General features: G+C 54.1%; 1 protein-coding gene across 1 annotated transcript in view; it reads right to left on the bottom strand.

Annotated features, from left to right (window-relative positions):
- Positions 1 to 146: 146 nt before the first annotated feature.
- LOC142407328 (phosphofurin acidic cluster sorting protein 1-like) overlaps positions 147 to 21,658 on the bottom strand; it is a 70,588-nt gene continuing 49,076 nt past the window's right edge. The window contains exons 3-24 of the mRNA XM_075496681.1: positions 14,810 to 14,899; positions 14,312 to 14,437; positions 13,959 to 14,121; positions 13,710 to 13,801; positions 12,592 to 12,672; positions 11,726 to 11,785; positions 10,928 to 11,079; positions 6,722 to 6,815; positions 6,337 to 6,408; positions 5,893 to 6,023; positions 5,637 to 5,769; positions 5,408 to 5,512; positions 3,903 to 4,009; positions 3,432 to 3,586; positions 3,228 to 3,338; positions 3,038 to 3,140; positions 2,238 to 2,280; positions 2,097 to 2,139; positions 1,853 to 1,994; positions 1,442 to 1,665; positions 1,125 to 1,238; positions 147 to 1,025 (exon numbers count right to left, since the gene is read on the bottom strand). Coding sequence (XP_075352796.1) covers positions 910 to 1,025; positions 1,125 to 1,238; positions 1,442 to 1,665; positions 1,853 to 1,994; positions 2,097 to 2,139; positions 2,238 to 2,280; positions 3,038 to 3,140; positions 3,228 to 3,338; positions 3,432 to 3,586; positions 3,903 to 4,009; positions 5,408 to 5,512; positions 5,637 to 5,769; positions 5,893 to 6,023; positions 6,337 to 6,408; positions 6,722 to 6,815; positions 10,928 to 11,079; positions 11,726 to 11,785; positions 12,592 to 12,672; positions 13,710 to 13,801; positions 13,959 to 14,121; positions 14,312 to 14,437; positions 14,810 to 14,899 — 2,457 coding nt within the window. The 3' untranslated portion in view covers positions 147 to 909. The remainder of the gene's footprint in view (positions 1,026 to 1,124; positions 1,239 to 1,441; positions 1,666 to 1,852; positions 1,995 to 2,096; positions 2,140 to 2,237; positions 2,281 to 3,037; positions 3,141 to 3,227; positions 3,339 to 3,431; positions 3,587 to 3,902; positions 4,010 to 5,407; positions 5,513 to 5,636; positions 5,770 to 5,892; positions 6,024 to 6,336; positions 6,409 to 6,721; positions 6,816 to 10,927; positions 11,080 to 11,725; positions 11,786 to 12,591; positions 12,673 to 13,709; positions 13,802 to 13,958; positions 14,122 to 14,311; positions 14,438 to 14,809; positions 14,900 to 21,658) is intronic.

Raw genomic sequence — 21,658 nt, 5'->3', positions numbered from 1 at the left:
GTGCCCAGGCAGCCCTGACAGCTGTGCTTGCTGGAGTGATTGGTAGTAGTCATACCCTGCCCCCATTTGTTCTCACCCAGCTGTGCTGGGCCATGCCCTCAGGCATCGAGGGACACACACCCCCCTGCCATAATGGTACCAGCATTAATTTATTAAAATTAATCCCGAAAAGTAACCGTACAATAAATTTAAAAAAAATAGAATCTTGTAAAAAAAAAAACCCAGGTGCCCCCATGCCACACCTCCAGCTGGCAGCACGATGGGGCAGGGCTGGTTGGGAAGGGATGGGGAGATGAGGGTGACCCCCAGCAGCCTGGGGACAGCCTCAGCGCTATGCCAGCCTCAGCAGCAGGGCTGCAGTGGGACTAGAAAAGCTGCTGAGGCTCAGCCTCGCAGGGCAGGGCCAGGCACAGCAGTGTGAGGCTGGCAGAGCGGGGCTGGCAAGGGGTGGTACAGGGTTGGTGGGCCCTGCTCAGCACCTGCCCCCCCCCCCCACTCCCAGCAATCCTGCTGGCTCCAGCGCTGGAGAACCTGCCTGGGCCCAGCCCAGCTGGGGCCCCGGCTGGCTGGGGAACTGGCCTGGCAGGCACATCTGGGGAGAGCGGGGCCCAGAGCCCTTTCTGGGTCCCTGCTGGCTGGTGCCAACCCTTGTCCCAGGCTGCTGTTGGGGGTCATGGGAGGCAGATGGCATGGTGCCCTGGCTGGTGTTGGAGGGTGCGCGGACCCGGTCTCACTGGCCTCACCTTCACGGGTCTTGGCCCACAGGGAGCGGTGCGGGTGGTATCTCCCTCTGCAGAGCCGGCAGGGGCTGGGCCGCAGAAGAGAGGGGACAAGAGCGTGTCCGTCTCTCCATCTCCCTGTCTCCTCCTGCGACCCTCCGCAGCTCCATCCCAGGGCTGCCCCCACATCTCACACACTCTTCGAGTAGCCAAAGATGCCCACAGGGAGGTACTTGACGTGTGTTGGCCACTGTGCTGCCAGCTGGAAAAACTTCACATCATTCCACTCCACTCCATCTATGGAGACTGAGAGGAGAGGGTGCAGTGAGACACAGCCCTGCCACAGGCAGCCTATGCTGCTTGGTCTGACACCTACAGCCCTGTGGGGCTTGCGCCTCCCCTTACCTCGCAACATGGTGTTCTGGTGCTTGGCTGTGCAGATGAGGCGTGTGATCCCTTCGATGACTTGGCTTTTGGGCTCCAGGTCCTTCTCTTTTGGTTTCTTGCTCAGGAACATCACTGGGGGCCGAGGACAGACAGGACCAATGTTAGAATGTCCCCACCAGGCCCTGGGTGGGAGCCCTCACCCCAGGGCTGGCTGCACTGACTGGCCCCTGCTGGGCCATGTCTCAGCCCTGCCCTCCTGCGGGCTCCCCCCCTGCTCTTTTTGCAATGGACTGTGGCCCCACAGCTGGAGAGCACCCCAGGGTGGGCTTGGTTACCTTTCTTGTTTTTCTCCTTGGTGACCACGGTCATAGCCATGGTGCTAGGGGGCACCAGCTCCCCTGTGCTGGGGATGCGGCTGACCTGGAGTGAGCGGAAGTTGCTCTTGAGTGTGTTCTTGATACCCGTCTCCCGCTTCTCGCCCTCCTTCTTCCTGTCCAGCCCTTGTGTTGTCCAGTAGTCCACCTGCAGGCCCATGACCTCCACACCAGGGCTCAGAGACCTGGGTAAGATGGGCAGCACCATGCAGCACGCCATGCTGTCCTTCCTCCTCTCCCTCCCCATAGCCCAGCTGCAGCCTGCCCCGGGAGCACACTGGCCCAATAACCCCAGGATGTGGCAGCCTGGCCAGCAAGCACCTCAAACCTTCCCACCTTCCCACTGCCTCAGACTGAGTGGGGCTTCCTTACCCAGCACCCGAGAGGCCACTGCTGACAGATGGGGAGGGTGGCGGGGTGCTCACAGTCTCCTTGCCATAGGGGGCCACTCCACCGGCGGCTGGTGCTGAGCTCAGCAGGGAGGGAGTGCAGACTGTGGCATCATCTGAATCCACTGGGGAGGAAGAGTGTGGGTCAGTGGGGGCTGGGGAACACCAGCAAGGGCATCCCCACAGTGGAGAAGGGAGCCAGGGACTGTGGGCTCACAGGGACTCACCAGAGGCGTTGAAGGACTGCTCCACCAGGCCCACCTTCACCACCTGCAAGGACAGACAAGTCAGATGATCCCCATCAGTAAGGCTGTGCACTGCCCCTCCCCCCCAGCCCCAATTACCCACTGGTCCCTCAACACACTCACCCCCACAAAGGGTACAAACTTCTGGCAGGAGTCCTCGTCAGGGCTGCACAAGGAAGAGAGGCTGGTCAGGGTCTGGGTGTGCTGAGCACCGAGTACCATGCAGCTAGCCTTGTGGCCCAGGGACCCCCACGCTGGCAGGGGCCAATGCTAGCTCACAGCCACTGGGACCGTCTCCTCTGCCCTCCCTCCCATGGGACCCCCTGTCCCCAACATGGCAGCACAGGGCACACTACACAAGGAGGCAAGGAGTCGGCCCCTCCGGTGCTGGGAGAGGGCTTGCATGCGGGAGGGCAGCCCTGCCCCACTTTGGGGTCACGGCTCCTCTGCACAGCAAGAGGGATGGACGCACATGGGGGGAAGGGGAAGGGGGCCAGGCAGCGGCACAGCAAGCACAAGCCAATACCTGATATAAAAATCAAAATAGAGACTTCTCTTCCTTGGGTGCCAGAAACCAAGAGAAGGGAGAAGTGAGAGTGCAGCTGGAACACGAGCGTCAACCCCCGGGCACAGTGCCGGCTCGCGGCCCCCAGCCCAGCCCAGCCCTGGCAGCCGGTCCCCACTGTTGGGGCTGCCACAGCCCACAGCTGCTGGAGGGGCCAAGCGCACCAGGGGGTGGCAGGGGATGGCACTGCAGGCCTCTCACTGTGGAACCCCGGCTCCCCTCAGCACCACGCTGCTTGCCGGCAGAGTAGAGCACGAGGCCTCACTCGCTTGACCCCCTGTCTCCCACAGCCCTGTCCTGGGCATAGCCCAGACTGGGGCCACATGAGGCAGGACGGGCGCCCTGGGGCCATGCTCACCTCTTCTGCTTGTACGTCAGCATGGCCTCAGAGATGGGGAGCTGGTGAGAGAGGCTGGCTCCAGCGATGAACTGGGCAACGCGGCCCGCAATGTCCACAGTGTCTGCGGGCGCAAAGAGCCGTGTGGGCCTCGGTGGCAGCTGGGCTCCCCTTCAGGGCACTGCTGGCCCCGGCCTGCCCTGCTCCTCACCTGCGATGGGTGGCTCAGCCCTGCTGAACAGCTCCCGCCATGCTGCGTCCAGGAAGAGAGTGCTGTATTTGTTATCCACCGAGGCCAGGTACTTGGCCAGAGGGTGAGAGCCTGCGGGTGAGAAGGGCGACATTGGCTCCAGGCGGGGGAGCCTGGGTTGGTGGGAGAGGGCAACCCTGGGGCCGGGCTCGCGGTGGCTCTCACCCAGAGGCACAAGCAGGAAACGAAGGTAGTTGAGCCAGTCGGGTGTCTTGCTGGCCAGCTGCTCCACAAAGAAACGGAGGACAACGCTCAGGTAGCTCTGGTCCCCTGCCACCACCACCTTCACAGGGGGAGGCATGTGGGAGTTACAGTTACAGCTGCCAAAGGGAGAGAAAAGGAGACCGTGAGGGATGTGCAGTGGCTCAGCAGGTGGATCTGGGGGCAGGGGACGTGCCTTGCCAGGTCAGCCAACCCAGCATCAGAAACCCATTGCTGACAATTTCCAGCTTGCTGAGCACTGCCATGGGTATGACCAGCACTGGGGTCCCCTGCTTTCCCCCGGGCCTACACCTGCTCCCATAGTTGTGTCCACAATCCCAAAGGGTCCTAATGAGTCCTGGGGGAGCCAGAGCCCTTCCCACCCCTTCTCTGCAGTCATAAGGAGCCACCAGGCTGAGCCCAAGCTCTACTCACTATCGCTGGATGCGGGAGACGGTGGTGTTGAAGGCTGCCTGGATGTCCGCCACGGAGCAGGTGGATACGACCAACTGCTTGTGCGCCTGGAGCTGCTCACTCACATACTGCCAATGCAGAGAGCTTGGGTTAAGGCACCCTGAGGGGCAATGGCTGTGCTGGCCAGCATCAGCCCATGCCTGTCCTGGCTCCTGTGCCCCCTGGGATAGAGCTGGGGCCCCTGTCCCCACCTATGCCGTTTGGGCTGAAACCATCAGGTCACCCCTGTCTGCATGCCCGAGCATCCCCGCTCCTCCCAGCTCTGCTGCAGGGGGCTGGCTTCCCCAGTCCCCTGCTCTTGCCTTTGAGCACAGCAGTCACATCCCTGTGATGGCAAGGGCAAAACTGTCCCAAGAGCTAGGCTGTGCTCCTTGAGACAAAGGGTTTGGTCCAGGGACCCTCTGATTTAAATCCTGCCATGCCACAGCAGGGCCCCGCTCTAGGCTCAGTCCCCCTCTGCTCATTCCCTTCCCTTGCTCTCTCCCACTGTGGCACTCCAAAATCCTTCTGTGCCTCTTCAGCTGTCTGCATGCGGCTGAACAATGGTAAAGCAGGCAGTCATGCTAGACAAGGGGGCTTAGAAGATGCCATGACAGGGTCTGGGAATGGACGTTGCTCCTTTTTCCACATCAGAACAAGAGCTAGAGCAGGAACGTGCCAAGGATGCCTGGCTTGGGTCAAGACTCCACCGCCTCTCACCGTTCACGGTGGCTGTTTCTTCTGCCACAAAGCCTGCCTTGATTTTCCAGCACTGTTTCTGGATGTCAGATGTAGCTGCAGGATCCCAAAGGGGTCTCACCAGTGCTTTATGTAACTGCTGTTTGCATGTTTGCACACACATATACAGCCCTGCTCACCTTCAGCAGTCAACTCCTCCGTGCATGGGGGAGGCAGGCGCTCGTCAGGCACTGGGCCCCTCCTCACATGGACACAATGGTGATCAGCATGAGGCAGGAAGGCCTCACATGCCTCCCTGCCCAGAGACCTCAGCTCTGACAACGCAGTTAATGCTCTGTGGGAGTGGCAGGCTATGCTCTCCCATCTCTGAGTGGGAAACGGCACCTCTGCTGCTTGCCAGGGCCTGGTGCCAGCAGGGGGAGCCTGGCACCTCTGCCAGGGCATCCAACAAAGCTCTGACCAGTGTGGTCACTGGGAGCCAGGACCAAGCAGTGAGGACACAAGGCACAGTCCATTAACCAGCCTTTCTGGGACTGCTCAGGGCATCATGCTTTGAGGATACAGCAATGCTGGTGTGTGGCAGATGATGGAGTAGACACACCAGGCTCTTGTCTATGTAGGTCAGCACTGTGAAATGCACTGTGTCTCTGAAAGAAGGGCCACGTTGGGGGAGAGGAGGGCACAGCTGGTGCCAGTTTCCCTAGGACACCCTGCTATGGTTGCGAGAATCCCCCGGGACTCTGCTTACAACTCTCCCCATGCATCCAGCTCCCATCACGCCTACTCACCTGCCCCTGCCACTCAGCGACATTCACCAGCACAATGCTCTCAGGGAGCTGCTCATCTGAGACCAGGATCTGGTTCAGCTGATCATAAACAGACTTTCGGGGCACCTATGACAGCATCACCATGAAGGTTAACCCCAGCCAGCTGCCTTGGCTGCTCTGCCCATGGCTGAAGGCCTGGCAGGGCTCTCAAGTGAGAAACCGCCAGGTGAGGTGGCTTCCAGGGCCTCACCTGGGTGCTGTGCCATGAGTCTGGAGAGCTCTCGCTGTCCAGGCTGCTGGCGCGGCCACCCTGTCCCTTTGAGCTCTGCCGGTCCTTCACAGAGGTGCTGCGGGGACGCCACAACTGCTTGCTCTCTGCCTTGCTGTAAGTGAGAAGCAGAAGAGGCAACACTGTTGAGGAAACCCCATCTCCACCAGCCCCCACGCACTCCAGAGAGCCAACGTGAGCCCTCTCAGCCCTGGCATGGGGCGCAGACCTGCCTTACCTGGGGGACACGGCACTGGGGAGCTCAGCTTTGGTCCCAGGGCCCAGCTGGGCCAGCCTGTCCATACTGCCTTCCCTCGTGGCAGCCTCTGCGGGGGCCAGCCGTGAACATGGCTCCTCTGCGGCCAGCTCCTGAGGGCCACACACAGTCACTTTGCACACACCGCTCTCCCTGTCCTGCTCCCTGCACCCATGGGTGCCCCCATCCAGGATAGGCCTGGTGGCCCTGCTGGAGAGCCAAGGCTGCAGGGCCTCGAGGGGGCTGGGCTGCATCTCCTGCAGACCCTAACCCTCCTTCCACTCTTGCTGCTCTCCAGCCCAACCTACTTGTTCCCCCAGTCCTGTTCCCAGGCTGGTGGGCACCCCTGGTACCCCAGAAAGCAAGGTGGGGCATGAGGGAGCTCCAGCCCCACTTCACACTTCACACCCCATAGCCTGGACTCACCACTGCAGGGACCTCCACTCCTGGCTCTTCCTGTGGTCGTAGCACTCCTGGCTTCCGCTTGTCTGCCTCGCCCTGGGGGACAGGGAGTGGGGTCAGAGCAGGATGGAGTGCCCTGAGCAGGGCGGCTGCCAGTGACCCATGCCTGGCCTCATAGAACACATGCTCCCACAGGGGAGCCTGACGTCCCCCTGGGACTGGCCCCAGAGGATGCCCCCCATCGCTACCTGTCTGCCTGTGCTGGGAAAAAGAAGAGGAAAGAAGGGAAGGAGCAGCCCCAGATAGGTGCTGCCAGGAGCTGTGGTCTCAGAGGGAGCTGCAGGGACTGTGGGGATGCTGGGCTGGCAGGGGAGGGAAGGGTGGTGGTGGTGGTGGTGGTGTAACTCACAGGGCTGCCCGACTCTTGATCCTGCCCTTTCTGGCTGTGCAGACTGCCGATCTCAGTCTGGGAACCAGAATGAGAGACTCCCTCAAAGAAACGCCTGCAGAGAAACAGACAGACGAACGGACGGACAGACAGACAGACGGGAGAGAAAAAGGCAGGAATAAGAGAGGAACAAAGTCACCATGATCCCAGCACACCCCCGCTGGCCTGTCCCAAGCACAGAGCACTGTAGAGAGGTCCCCAGTGGGACACAGGGACAGACACCAAGTGTCTGAGCGACTCACAGCATAGGAGCAGACCTGCCAGCAGACTGCCAGCCCTGCACACCATGGTCTGCTGCAACAATGCTGGGTGCAGGGACAGGATGGGGCCACCCCAGATCAACAGGACTAGAACTGTGACCCCAGTGAGTTGGAGGCAGGGTCCCTGTCTCCTAGTCAGCAGTGATTTCTCTCTCAAGTGATCACCTACCACTGCAATGCAGGGTGAGGAACCACCACCTTGCCTCATCTCACCAGTCTCTGTCAACACTACAACTCCAAAGTGCTGCTGAGCCTCTCTGCCCCCTCTGCACCACCATGCCTTCCACAGATTTCTGCTGCCTTCCCCTCTGCTCCCCCTTTTCCAGGGAGGGCTCCTTGCCTCTGACTGCCGCTGCTGCACACTTCCAGCACTATCTTCCACCTTCCCTTTCTGCTTTCCCCTTTCCCGAGGCTCTGAAGACCACAGTATTGCACACAGAACCACACCGCAGGTAGTGCAGCAGTGCAGAAAAGTCCTGTTTTGTTCCTCAACACTTAAATTTGCTTTTCTGGTCTCTGAGCTGATGTTTTGGTAGAGCTGCACAGTGCAACTTCAAGATCCTGTTCCCAAGTCACAATGGTCAACACAGGAACTCCCTTGGGGCAGCAGGACTGTCTCTGCCACCACAGTGTAAGCTTCCACCTTTGATTCCCCTTTTTTGACCCATTATTTATTTGCCAAGGACCCACTCTACATCCGGTGGGCTGCTCAAAGACCAGTCTTTAGGAAACAAGCAGGCTCTATCACTGGATCCCACCTGTCAGCTTTCCCAGCACCCTTGCAGCAACTGCAGCCCATCTGCAATGTGTGACTTTCCTGCAGGAGATGTGAGCCAGCTTCCCTCTAAGCTGTATGTATATATTTGCTCGCTAACTCCCAGGAAAAGTTTCTCCTGATTTTCCTGGTGTGCAGATGGGGATACCCCAGGTTGCAGGTTTCCAGAGATGGCCACAGAGGCGTAGCATATAGAGCAGTTCTTCTGTTACGACTCTGACAGGATTTCCATTGTTTTCTACTGTCCTCATCAGGATATATCTGCAGCTTTCTGCAGGATACCTACAGATCTCTGAACATCCTGGCGGCTCCTTTTACTTTCCTTTTAACATGTTTTCTCATGTGTATACAGCACACTGTGCTGCCAGGAACAACAGTGTTTGCCAGGTTCTTTGCTTTTACTGCTCCTACAAGGACATTTCATCTCAGTAAATGATAGTCCCCACCACAGAGCAGCTCTTCAGCAGCAGTGTTTATACACTGGCTGGGAGAAGACAAGGCTTGATTTTCCTCTCACTGGCTCCGTCACCAGCTACTTCACGACATGTTCATTTACCAAAGCTACAGGTTTAGAGTCGGCATTGTGCCCTGGTGGGACATTTTCTCCAGGTCACACAGGGATAAATGGTGTCTCCTGTTATTAACATATTTCTGCTCTCTCCACCCCTCCAATCTCTGCTACAGGACCTCAAGCATTGTCAGCACCCTGTACAGTCACTACTCTACACTTGCCTTTTCTCAGCCAGCAATTTCAATCCATATAGACTATGTTAATAACTTGAGTCAAACCAGAGAAATATGTAAGTTTTCTAATAATTCACCCCCCAATCAGCATCTCTGCCATACTCCTCTCTACTGTCCCAGTAATCCCACCAGAATGTGACATACCCCTGGTGCCACTGGCACCTCAAAAAGGTACCTTCATCTCCTCCTTTTTCTTAGACATCGGATGTGTCTAGATTGTATACACTTGGTCTGGCTTTCAACACCCCATTTAAATGGGGCTGTCTCCCCCTTCCCCATGGAAGCTGTGTCTGTTTCTGCCCTCTCTCACTTGCAATTCAGAAGCTTTCATCCCTAGAGGATGTATCACACTGAGCACAGAGCTCTTCCAAAATTCTCAGCTTTCCCTGTTTGGCAGTTTAAAGGCTCTCCTATAGGCATGACTGAGTCTGAGTCTCAGCAGGTTGAGATTTAGGTAAATCCCAGCCCTTCTGCACAGCCTCCTTCTGTTTTCAATGAATCAGCCCCCTCTTCCCCATCCATTTTCCCAGTCACCTACGGAGACATTTGCTCCTTCACCTCTGATTTTCAATCAAAGGCCCTGACTGTTGAGGTCTTACCTAACAGCCTCAGTTCTAGCTCCAGTTTCTCCTCAGTGCAGGAGCAGCCTACATCTGCGTGGCCTCCCTGGCCGATCAAAAGGATGGCTATCTGCTCCCAACACCACTGGCCCAATCCAGGGCACCCACCACTGCTCACCCTTAAGGACTACCTTAATGCCTTGCTCCACAGAGACCTTCACAGTGTCTAGCAAGGCTGTCTATGATGATAAATAAATCCAACATGAGGATCACATCTTGAATTTACAGGCTGGGCTGGAAGGTCATCACCAGCTGAGAAGGCTATGCAGGACCTTGGAACCATGCAATCTACACTAAAGACCTTGGCAGCTGGCTCCCACATCTCCTTAGAAAAAGTACAGATCCCGTAATGTGAATTCAAGGGGGATACACACTCAGCACTGCCAGAAACTGAGGCACTAGAGAGCAAACCAGGCTAGGGACACTTTGTGAACAGGCTGAGAAACAGCCCAGGGCCCAATAGGCTGTCCTACCAGAAGCAGCAGCAAACACCCAAGGAAGACTGAAATGGCAGGTACAAGCACAAACCAGCACTTACTCTAGGATCCTCTCCCAGTGACTGGATGTTTGCAAGTAGGCACTTGCAGAGCCAGAGTGGGGTCTTATATTTAAATACTCTCAATAGACTTTTCTTACAGTTAACATAGTTTTACACAGTTTTACACAGTTTATATACATAAACCGTTATCTGACCACAAAAAGACATTCCTTTTTCTCCCACAGCACCTTTGTTTCTTTAAAGCCTTTGATGAGAGACCATGTGAAACTCCTTTTGGAGTCCAAGCAGACTACCTAAGCAGCTCTCCCTTGCCCATGCGCCTGCTGTCTCCTTCACAACGACTCGTGGGTTTGTGGAAGACATGACTTCTGTCACGTTTCTGTTTCTTCCTCAGTGCCCCATGGGTTCCTGAATCCAGCAGATTTAATTTCAAACAGTTTGCCTGTGGCAGTCCAAGTCTGCTACCCCTGCTAAGTACCTTCAGCAGGGATTCCAGCTAATCGAAATCATATTTAAATACCAAACTATAGAAACAATAATGACAAGTAAGCTTGGCTTGGCTAGAAGAGACCCAGCACACTGGGAGGCAGCCAAGTAGAAAGACAATAAAAGGCAACTTTCTCACAAAAGGACAGCACAGAAACAGAACAGCCATGAGCAGAGAGGCCAGGTAAACACAGATCACATGGGAGAAAAGCCTGGTTTCACTGCATGGTCCACTGGAGACCTCTGTGCCAAGTCAGCAGTGCTTGGCAGAGCAAGTCAAGCCACCAGGTGCCTGGGGAATGGGGTGAGGAACATCGCTGATGGTTGCTAGTCACATGTCTCCACAAAAGGTGGGAATGAAGCATGCAGATCTCACAGGGACACAACGACAGGCCCAAGCATTCACAAAGTGCTCAAAAGACAGGCATGCTTCAGTGTGGAGAGCCCTGAGAAGGCCAGGAATGTCAGCAGAAAGATACAGCAGGGGAACAGCAGGGGCTGGGAAAAAGTACGTACTCTTCCAGCAGATCAGTAAGTGTCAGATGCTGGACTGGCAGGAAATTAAATGAGACTAAATGTGAAGGAAGCCAGTTTTAATAGGCACTTTCGAGTTTATTAAGCAGGATATGCAAGTGAAGAGCTCAGTGGTGCCAACAGAAGATGGCGATGGGAGTGGAGACAAGACAATGCCTGCATTAGCTCAAGCAAAAGAAAAGTGTCAGAGGGCATTTCTCCAGGTCCCATAGACTGTGCTGTCGGCCTGTGACTCCCTGCAACCCTTACCTCAGGGTGGGCTTGGGTGTGCTGTGCACACTCTCATTGTCCTCAATCTCTGGGCCGCTGTCACTGTTGTTGCACTCTTCCAGGCTGTCATAGAGCAAGCCCAGGTCTTCCTCCACCTCCTGGGTCTGGTCTACAGGGTCAGAGTCCAGGACCTGTGGGACCAAGCCCAGAGGGCAATGAAGAGATATGGAGTCACCTGCATCCCAGGCCAGGCACATACAAGCTCCCTCCCAGCCATGGGGCACACCACAGCACTGTTCCCACCTCAGGGAGCCAAATCCAGCCTGTGGAAGAAGCAAGTGACACTGTCATTGGGCCAAAGGAGGGTGCCATGAGCATGACATCCAACGGAGTCTCAGACACCCATAGTACTTATTGGGAGTTAAGACACCTGGGAGGACCTCCACTGGCTGTGCCCGCACACTCAGTGCAGGCTCCCAGCCAAAGCCAGCTACCCCCAGGCTGATGTTAGGCTGCTCTCAGTCATGAACACGATTGCCCCTGCAATGCCAGCTCCTGCGGTAGAGCCAGTGCATGACAGCACCCTTCTTCCCCTGGTCCCACTCCCTAACAGGCAGGCATTTTTGATTTGAGCATGAGGCTCAGAGCTGCCTTCCTAAGGCAGAAGGTTTTGGAAAAGCCAAGCCCCAGTCTATGCCATGTCTCACGCCACCTTTGGTAACACCCCTGAGCACCTGCAGCTCATGCCTTGCGCTCCCAGTGAGTGGGAACCAGCACTCCAATACCTACACATCTGCAGGAGACACTGCCAGGTGGGACAGCCTTCCCACTTCTTACCTCCTCCGTCACTTTAAACCTCTTCAGCAAAGCCACAAATTTCTGCTTGAAGTTTGGTTGCTAAAACAAAACAAGGGAAGAAGAAAGATCAGCAAAACCACCAAAGCAGGTTCCAAGCTGACTAATGTATAGGCCACGGTTGCTCTCTTTAACATGCCGTAGGCTCCCTTCTGGGTCCACAGGCCCAAGGTCAGCTATGATCTCCCTTGCTCTTTAAATTTGCTGTAGGATTTGGACTAAATCTGGACTCCGCAAGAAGCCACTGTATCTGGGCATGAGGGAGGGTGCAAGGACTCAGACTCTCTCTGTTACAGGCTGGAATAGCACTTTCTCTCCATTTAAATCCCGTTTCTCCCCAGACCATCTGGTTGAGGAATGCTGCCTTCAAGCAAGAAAAGATGGGGAACAAACTCAGGAAGAAGGTGCCCAGGGACCTGCAGGGCTGAAGCAGATGGGGATGAGGAGATGCTGGGAGACCAGGAGGCTGGCAGGGCAGCTTCCCCTTCTGCTGATGGGCAGAAGAGCTGCTAATGGCTCACCCTTCCTTGCACCAACCTTCCCCTTCCTCAGGGAGAGAAAGAGAAGAACCATGTCACAGCAGCAAGTCAAAACTGTGTTGCACACAGATCATCATTGATAGGAAGCCAGGCTAAACACAGTACAGACCATGAGCTGGGGTACAGCTCTGAGCAACAAGCTAAGCCATTAATGGCAAGAGGTTTGCCCATTCTTCTCAGAGCCAAGGACTCTCTCCCCTGCTCTGCACCAGTGCCAGCATCTCCCCCAAACCTCCCTCACTCCCTGCAGGGATGGGAGGAAGTTAATCCCTTCCATCCCTTTGATCATGTTGTAAATGCTGATGTTACTCTGGTCATTGATGTGGTTCGGATCATTTTCCTCCTAGCCTTCTTGGTTTTCCTCAAGTCATCCTCTTCATCAAACAGATCCTGCAGGCAAAAGGTCACAGCACATCAGAGCAACTCAGCGTGCAGGGAGCAGCATCTCCTAGAAGTTCCCCTGCCTCACGCTTGCCCTCTATCTTGAAAAGCTTTGGTCCACTCTGCTCCCAAAGTCTTGCTTGTCTCTTCTCCCACCTCTCTCCATGCAGCTCCTTCTCCCTCCTTAGCACTGTCCCCCAATAGACCTTCTTCCCCAGTGCCTTTTCCCCCAGGCCCCCCTAGGGGGACGTGTACCAGCAAGATTCAGAGGAGAGACAGCAGCTTTCTGCAACAGTCCTTGTTACAACCTAAAACTCTTCTCTCTGCACTCACCAGCCTCCCTGTGACCCATGTATTATTCTCCTGCTCTCCCCTCTCCAGGGTTAGCTCAGAGGGCACAGCACCTGAGCTCACAAAAACTGTTTCTCCAGGGATCAGCCTTAACAATACACAGTGCTCCCAGGGACATGGGGCCCTGATGTGTTAACCTAGCATGATGGGACAGGTAATGTGGAGGACCCTGAACAGGGGTTTGTCCCTGTGTGTGATCAGCACGCTACCACAAGTCTTTTTTGGCCTGAAATGTAGGCACCACAACAAGAGGACAGCAAACAGCAGGGGCACAGCTTATCACAGGGCTGGGATGGGTCTGCCACCTCTGACCATTTTCAGACCAAGACTGTACTTCCTAAAAGCTCCACTCTCTCTCAGAGAGGGCAGCCTCTGGCCTGTTATCACCAGGAGATGAGAGAGAATCGTGGTGCAAGGTGGAGGGGGCTCAGAAGGGGTTTTGTGCTGCAGATCAGATAGTTCCAAGGACACACGGGTGATACCAATGGCTCTCCAAAGTCCCTTGCCCCACCATGGACTTGAAAGCAGCCCACAGTTCTTCCTGTTGTCAGGTATTGTGGCTCTCTGCCCTCTGAAACCATGACAAATGTTTACAAGGGAGATGAGAGGGCTCAGGGTGATCGAGACCCTCAACCCCTGATTCTTGCCCCAGAAATGGGACCAGGACATAAGCCACCCTGCCAGGCCTGCCTTACCTGACCCTGCACAGCATCATCGCTGGCTTCCTGCTCTGAGGAGAAGCTGTCATCCTCTTCTTCAGAGTAGTTATCAATGTCTGGGGAGCGATCTGAAAGCAGACAGGGCAGATGCCACAGCTAAGCATGATGCCTGTCATGGCTGCAGTGAAATGACTGGTGTTGCTGGCAGGCGCTTGGGGACGCACTGTGTTACCCATGTCCTGTCCCAAACGCTTGCCTTCAGGTCTGTGATGAGTGCTAACACACCTGAAGCTTTGATTTTAGGACCTGAGGGGACGCTCCCGTCCTCATGGTCAATGGGCTGACTGGACAAAGAGTAGATGCTGATTTCAGCCACTCGGATGTTCACATCCTTCATGTTGCTGTGGAGGCCCAGGAGCTGCCCGCCGTCCGTTGGGTGCTGCATCACCTAGGCAGACAGACAAGTCCCCTGCCAGGATGACACAAAGGCAGCTGGCAGCCCACCCCCTCTGTCTTGTAGCTAGCCAACAAGCCAGAGCCCTCACAGCACTGAGCGCCTGCCAGCCAGCTCAGCTCCCTTCCCAATGCTGGCACAGGGAGGCCATGCGAAGCTCCACTCTGTTCCCAGCACCCTGTACCTCGGCCATGTTAATGACGCCCACTGCAAGGGTCTTGTAGCCCAGGATCGTGCGGTTCTTGTATCTCTTCCTCCGCTGCAACATGATCTGCAGTTTGTTGCCATCTCTCTTGAGGAAGTGTGGGTACTGGGGAAGGGAAGCACAGAGAAGATGGCAGCATGAGGGCAGGGCTCAGCGTGACACACAGGTAGAAAACTCGTCCTCAGTGCTGATGTACAGCAGGATCTGACCTGCTGAGCTTTGAGGTGCCCCTCAAAGGCCACCTGCACTCCACATCATTCTCCAAATCCACATTGCCCAGCAAAACAACCCCTGGAGCAATGGAGCAGCTGGCCAGCAGCAGGAATCTGTGCTGTTATGATCTGAGCATAAGCAACCACAGGAGGTCCCTCCTCAGAGGCTGCCCCCTTCACACTGAGTCCCCAGAGCTGTGCTTGCCGAGAAATGCCAGGTGAGGGGAGCACCAGGGAGCCCAGGGGATCAGGCAACACAAGGTACCTGCAGTGAGAAGGTCAGCTCCAGCTCAGTCTCCATCAGGCCGCCAGGCGGGAGGACGTATTCATTTGATCTCAGGACTCGCTTTGAACCCTACAACAAGATTGGTAGACGCACACAGCTAAGCTGGAGTGTCTTGGCCACAGACGCCACTGCAGCACACACACAAGTCAATGGTGTTCACAGTCCACAAGGAAGGAGCCAGTGCCTTGATTCTGTTCTGTTCCGTTCCACCTCGCAGAACCACCTCACACACACCAATCAACTCTTCACAAAAGCCTGCAGTTTCTCCTGAGCTGCCAAAGGCCCATTCTCCTTGCCCACCTGCCAGGGAGCACTTGCTCTTCCCAAGCATGCCCTGCTTAATCTGGCTCCTTGCACCTGGAGCCCACCAGATGCTGTGGAGGGGGACACCACTAGAGCCAGAGGGAGCCATGCATCCAGCACCAGCAGGGGAAGGAAAGGGTGCCAACACACTACCTAGCCAGGAAAGGGACAGATCCTGGAGCACATCTCTGCTCCCCAGTAGATGGACCCAGTGCAGACCCCTGCCCAAGCACAGCTGGCAGGACAGCTCTGCTGGGACCAAGGCAGGATGTCCTAGGGGAACAGGGGTTCCCCCAGTTGCCCAGCTTGTCTCTCAGAAAATTCCTCCTAGTCTTTTCCTCGGGTAGCAGTCCTTATGTCTCCACATATACAAATGGTTTTTTGCCCACCCCCCCCCCCCACCCCCCCCCGCCCCCGAGGACAGTAAGAGAGGCACTCTAACCACATGCCCACTCAAACTCTTTCCTTTACTTCTGTCCCATCTTTACTATTTCTACAGCTTGGCTGCTGACAGAGACACTGAATGATCCAGGGGATGAAAAATGCTGTCTGCATGCACCAGGCTCTCTTGATCACAGGGTGGCACAACTCACGGACCCCCCAAAAGGCCCATGCCCACTGGTTGTGTGCCTGCAGGGCTGTGGGACCAGCTCCCAGTATAAAATAGCCCATAGTGGTTCCTCACTCTCTCCAGCCTCCCTGTGAATGGGACGGCAAGCTGAGACATTGATCTAGGGAGGCAACAGGATAGGCCAGTACAGCTGTTCTTGCAAATCAGTTATCATAGAATCATAGAATACCAGATTGGAAAGGACCTCAAGAATCATCTGGTCCAATCTTTCTTGGCAAAAGCATGGTCTAGACAAGATGGCCAAGCACCCTGTCCAGCCGAATCTTAAAAGTGTCCAATGTTGGGGAATCCACCACTTCCCTGGGGAGATTATTTCAATGGCTGATTGTTCTCATTGTGATAAATTTTTCTCTTGTGTCCAATCAGAATCTCCCCAGGATTAACTTGTATCCATTACCCCTCATCTTTTCCATGTGACTCCTTGTAAAAAGGGAGTCTCCATTGTCTTTGTAGCCACCTTTTAAATACTGGAACATGGTGATAAGGTCTCCCCTAAGCCTTCTTTTCTCAAGGCTGACAAACCCAGTTCTCTCAGCCTTTCCTCATATGACAGGCTTCCCAGTCCTTTGATCATCTTTGTGGCCCTTCTCTGGACCCTCTCCAGCCTGTCCACATCTTTTTGCATAGCAGAGACCAAAACTGAACACAGTATTCCAGGTGTGGCCTGACAAGCGCTGAGTAGAGTGGGATAATGACTTCTTTATCTCTGCTGGTGATGCCCTTGTTGATGCAACCCAGCATCCTGTTGGCTTTCTTTGCCACAGCAGCACACTGTTCACTCATATTGAACTTGTTGTCCACCAAGACCCCCAGGTCCCTTTCCACAGAGCTGCTCCCCAGCCAGGTAGATCCCAGCCTGTGCTGCACTCCCGGATATTTTCCCAGGTGTGAGACCATTTGTCATTGTTGAACTGCATAAGGTTCTTGTTAGCCCACTCCTCCAGCCTATCCAGGTCTTCCTGCAGGGTGGCTCTCCTTTCTGAAGTGTCCACTTCCCCACTCAGTTTGGTACCATCAGCAAACTTCATCAGGGTACACAATTGCTTTTGTGAGCACTCCTTAATTTAAACTGTGGGCTAGTGAGCAGATGAGTCAAAGCTAACCAAATAGGCACAGCAGTCCAAAGGAACTGGATCCCACCTCATATATGTTGCCACTTCCCAGGACCTCACTGCATCCCCATACCCTTTCCAGCTTGATCCTGACAGATGCCATGACCAGCAGGATCCTAAGTTGGCCGTGGCCAGAGACCCTTCAGCAACTTAGACAAATCCTAGATTTGGCTAAGGTTAGGTGAGGTTAGAGCCTTGGTGAGGTTAGAGCCCCCCAGCTCTTCATCTCCACTACAAATGGCACAGCAGCCCTAGAAGTCATGACAGGAGCATGCAGGTGGCACCATAAAGGAGACTACAGCTACATCCCCTCTGCAATCAAACAGAATGGCAATGGACATAGGCATGTTTCAGCACCCAGCGAGCACCAAGGAAGCTTGCTGATGGGAACTTCAGCACGGTCCAGCAAGCCTGGGTGGCGCTGGTATAAGGCCTTTCTTGCACCTCCGTTGCTGGTGTTACTCATGCTAGCAAGGAAAAAAAACAAACAACATATAGAGGGGAGGCAAGAAAGGCCTCCACATTTGCAATGATGCAGCATTACAGTTCTCTCTGATACCAGAGCAAAGACAAGCTCTAGCGAAACCCTCCTTGGTTTTCAAAAGGCCCAGTATGAGCTGTCTGCAACATTGTTCCTGGCAACTGTGCCAGGAGTGAGGCTTTCCTGTGAAAGGTCTTCCCAAAAACTGAAGAGAGGAGGTGAAGCTCATCCCCTTCACCACCTGTGAGCTCTCCTGGCCAAGAATGCACTGACTCTTCCTTCCTGAACTCTAAGAAGAGATGATAGGTGGTCACTATGACAGTCACCATTTACTTTAGAACATTTACCATTTGCTGTTTGTTGCAGAGAGATATCCACCAAAGATTTGTTCTTTCATCAAACCACACATACTGGTGCAATTATTCTTCTTGAAGATGCTACTTCTGGGGACAGAGTTACAGCAAAGGTGTAGGACAGCCTGGGTGGCGCATCCAGTCAGTGAAGGTTTCATAAACATTGCTGTCCTGCGCGTTACTGTCCTTTACCATTATGGAAGTTACACACCCCGCTCCAGTCCTAGGCTCTGGCCCTCAGTGAAACCCCAAAGCACATCCATGTGGCATTGCAAGGACTGGGACAAAGGCTGGTTCATTATCACAATGCAAGCAGTGGAGCTCAGAGACCCCTTTACAGCAGCACTTTTTAGGGACCTTTTCCGGGCCAGTTCTTTACGGGTTCAATGACTTGGCGGGCTGCACCCTGGAGATACTCAAGCTCAAGCTCTAGGAGATACCTGGCCTGTGGGGTCACATGAAAGGAGAGAGATCATAATGTCTAAGCTCAACCAGAGGACCAGCTCCCGGGGCACCATGGAGCATAGCACTCGGGACATGGGGTAGAAAAAGGGCTAGACATTGTACTGCAAATGTGTGAGGTACAGTCCTCTCAGCAAAGTAAAGCTACTAGCTAAGCTCAAGTTCAGCCTGCAAGGTACGCTAGGTTTCATGAAATGGATGGCATTCACATATCCAGTAGGAAACACTGATCACCCTCAGGAGCAAAGCACGACCCAGCAGAAACTAGCATTGCTCCAATTAAACAGATTAGAAACTAGCACCTGGGGCCTACTACCTGCCTATCAGCAACAGGGAGTTAAGAAGAATTTGGGATTTCTGGTAAGGTTGACACAAACCTCATGAGGTTCAATAAAGGCAAAAGCAAAGTCCTTCCCTAGGGTGTCCCATGACTTTGCCATCTGGGAAGAACCCCAGGCAGCAGGACAGGCTCTGCAGAAAGGGACAGGGGGGATCCTGAGCGACATCAAGGTACCCCTACATCAGCAGCATGCCCTGCTGCAATTGGTGCAGCAATGACACCAATCTCAGCCTCAGCAAATGTGCAGGCAGAGAAAAGGGATTCCTCCCCTCTATTCAGCACTGGTGACACCACAACTGGATTACAGAGCCAGTTTGGGCTCCCCAGTACAAGACAGACATTGACAGACTGGAGCAAGTCCAGCAGAATACATCAGGATGGTCAGGGGCTGGAGCACAGGACATACAAGAAGAGGCCGAGTGAGCTGTGTTTGTTCAGCTGGAAAAAGAGAGGGTGAAGGGGTGCTTTACTGCTGCCTACAGACACTTAGCAGGACTGTGCAGAGAAGACAGAACTGAACTCCTCTCAGAGGTGCACAGGGACAGAGTGAGAGGCAACGGGGATGAGCTGGAACATGGGAAATTACCATTAGATGTTGGGATTTCTTTTTTTCTCTGTGAGTGCAGCCAAACCTTGGGACAGGACACAGGAAGACTGAGGATTCTCCATCCCTTGAGAAATTCAAACCTCAACTGGACATGGCCGTGAGCACCTGATGTAGCTCAGCTGTTCTGCAATTCGAGTAATGTCAGGCAAGACCAATTTCTCAGCAGAATAGTTGAGTATCACCATCAGTACTAGAGGAAAACTTAATATCACACTGTTACAGTGAAGATCACCGATGACAAAGACTGTCAAGGAAGTGAAAAGCAATAGGGAGAGGTTGTGGTCACAGATCTTTGCAACCTAATAGACTGAACACATACAGGAGCTTCCACTACTATACACAGGCATATGATGCCCAGGTCTGGTTTGCAAGGTACAATCCCCAATTTCAGGTATAAATATGTCCTGATGGGTCTTGTTTAAAACTCATGGTTGAGGCTAGAAGAGCAAACCAAACCTGGAAAAGGAGAGAGAACTAACATAGTATGGGAGACCAGGCCAAGGCAGACAGCAAAGCACTACCCAGAATTCAAGCTAAAGGTGCATTTTGGGAGAGAATAGCTCATTAAATATCATCAGCAAATTTAGTTATTTAGGGGGTAGCTGAGATTGCTCAGGCAGGAGTGGAAAATCCTACAACTAGTTGCAAAAAGATTAGAAACAAAGCATGAGTGAGGTGTAGACAGAAAACTCTGCATGTACCTTCCCTGCATAGCAAGAAGGAGCAAAAAAATTCAAGTTCCTGAAGGGAGCAGGGCCAGGGCAGCAGGCAGGCCTGGCAGAGGCAAACAAGCTTCTCAGCCTGGCCTATATTGTAGCACACATTCTGGTCTGCTATGTAGGGGCTGCCAGCATCATCCCTCTACAACAGCACCAAGGGTTGAACCTGAGTCACCAGCCACATCCTGGCAAGCAGCTGCAGGAGGATATGCATCCCTCCCACAGCACCTGTCACAGGAGCTGAAAGGTCTGGGAGTGCTGGGGCTTGTTTTCTTCTTTCTTCGATTGTTTCCTCTATTCATGGCTCAAGACTGGTGTTTCTGAATTATAGTAAGTCTTTGCCGAGAGGGAGCACCATGTTTCCCTTCACACCATAATCAGTTACAACACCAGGATATCTGCACCTTTATGGAGCCGAGCCAGGCACATCTGAATTTCTTAATGCCATGCTGAACAATACACAGAAGGAAATGCTCTATGACATCTCCAGTCTGTTAAAACAAATAATGAGGGATAAAGGTTTAAAACCCACTCAAATGATATGAGAGTAAGTCCCCTTTTTCACAGTAGTTCAGACTTTATCTCACTGGAAGCCACTGAACATTAAATATTCAAATCACCTCTGGGAAATGGGTATGTTCCATAGACAATGAAAGCTCCCTTAGTCCTTTGACAGAGGTCTTTTCGGATGAAGGAGCAAATAACAGCACATGCCACACTTGGAAGCTGTCTTTGAAGACCAGAAGGGCATGATCACTGTGAGGAGATCAGATATTCTAGACAGGTTTACACTATCCTTTGGGTCATGTACATTCATTGAGCAGACTGTCTCCAGTGCTGGGGCTGTTGTCTTGGTGCCGGCCCAACTCAGGCAGGGTCAGAGCTTTGTTTACATGCAACCTGCCTCTCAGAGCAGCAACTTCCTGACAGGCAACTTCCTTAACCCAACAGAGCTACTCCTGAAATGAGAGAAAATATAGCTCCCCTTTCCACTAGTCCCCAGCTGTCCCCTTGGGATCTTGCAGGTCCTCCACAAATTACATGCATTGGCTGTTTCCATCCAAAAGATGGAGATGGCAATGCTCGCTGGGCAGCCTTCAAACAGCTTCTTGCTAGCGTGACTCATCTGTTACCTAGGAGAGGAGCAGAAGGGATGGATCCATCTGAGGCCATTCTGTAGGCAGGCTGCGCTGAAGCTGCCTACAGCTTCCATCTGCCTTCCAGGAAGGCTCAGCAGTCCCCGACCCTGCCAAGGTGGCTGGTTAGGCAGGTGGAAGCAGCCTGGGGAGGCACACAAGTACACCCCACTCCCACAATGAGTGTCGAGCCACAGGGTAATGTGGGCAGAAGCATTCTCCTCCAGCTTCCTTCAGCTTTGCAGGGAGCCTACACCAGCATGCAGCCACTGGTATGTGGCCATGCAGAGAGGAGGTGACCATGTCTAGATTAAGACCCTGAATGCAGTCTCTGTTCCCTGCCAGGGAAAGCAGCCCTGCAGTGAAGAGCCCCTGTGGCCTCAAACAGTCACTGCTGAGGCCTGTTAATTTCTTTTGCCAACAGGGTGCAAGGGTAGCCTGTGGCAGGGATGGAGGTGATCTGTTTGAAAGAGCTGGAGTCCCATTGTGCAGCCTCTTCCACAGTCTCACATTTGCAGTGCATGAGAGGCAGCAGCTGAGGACATACACGCTCAGCACATGGAAGCCCCAGCATAAGGGGGTTGCATGGGAGCCCAAGGTTCCCCAGACCAGAGAAGCACAGACAGGTTGGGCCGACAGTGCAGGACATAAAGGGAGTGAGGGACCAGCCTAGCCCTCCCAGGC

The sequence above is a fragment of the Mycteria americana genome, chromosome 3, assembly GCF_035582795.1.
Source record: "Mycteria americana isolate JAX WOST 10 ecotype Jacksonville Zoo and Gardens chromosome 3, USCA_MyAme_1.0, whole genome shotgun sequence".
Lineage (NCBI taxonomy): Eukaryota > Metazoa > Chordata > Aves > Ciconiiformes > Ciconiidae > Mycteria > Mycteria americana.
Note: the sequence above shows the minus strand (reverse complement) of the source record. Positions and strands in the feature narration are given on the sequence as shown.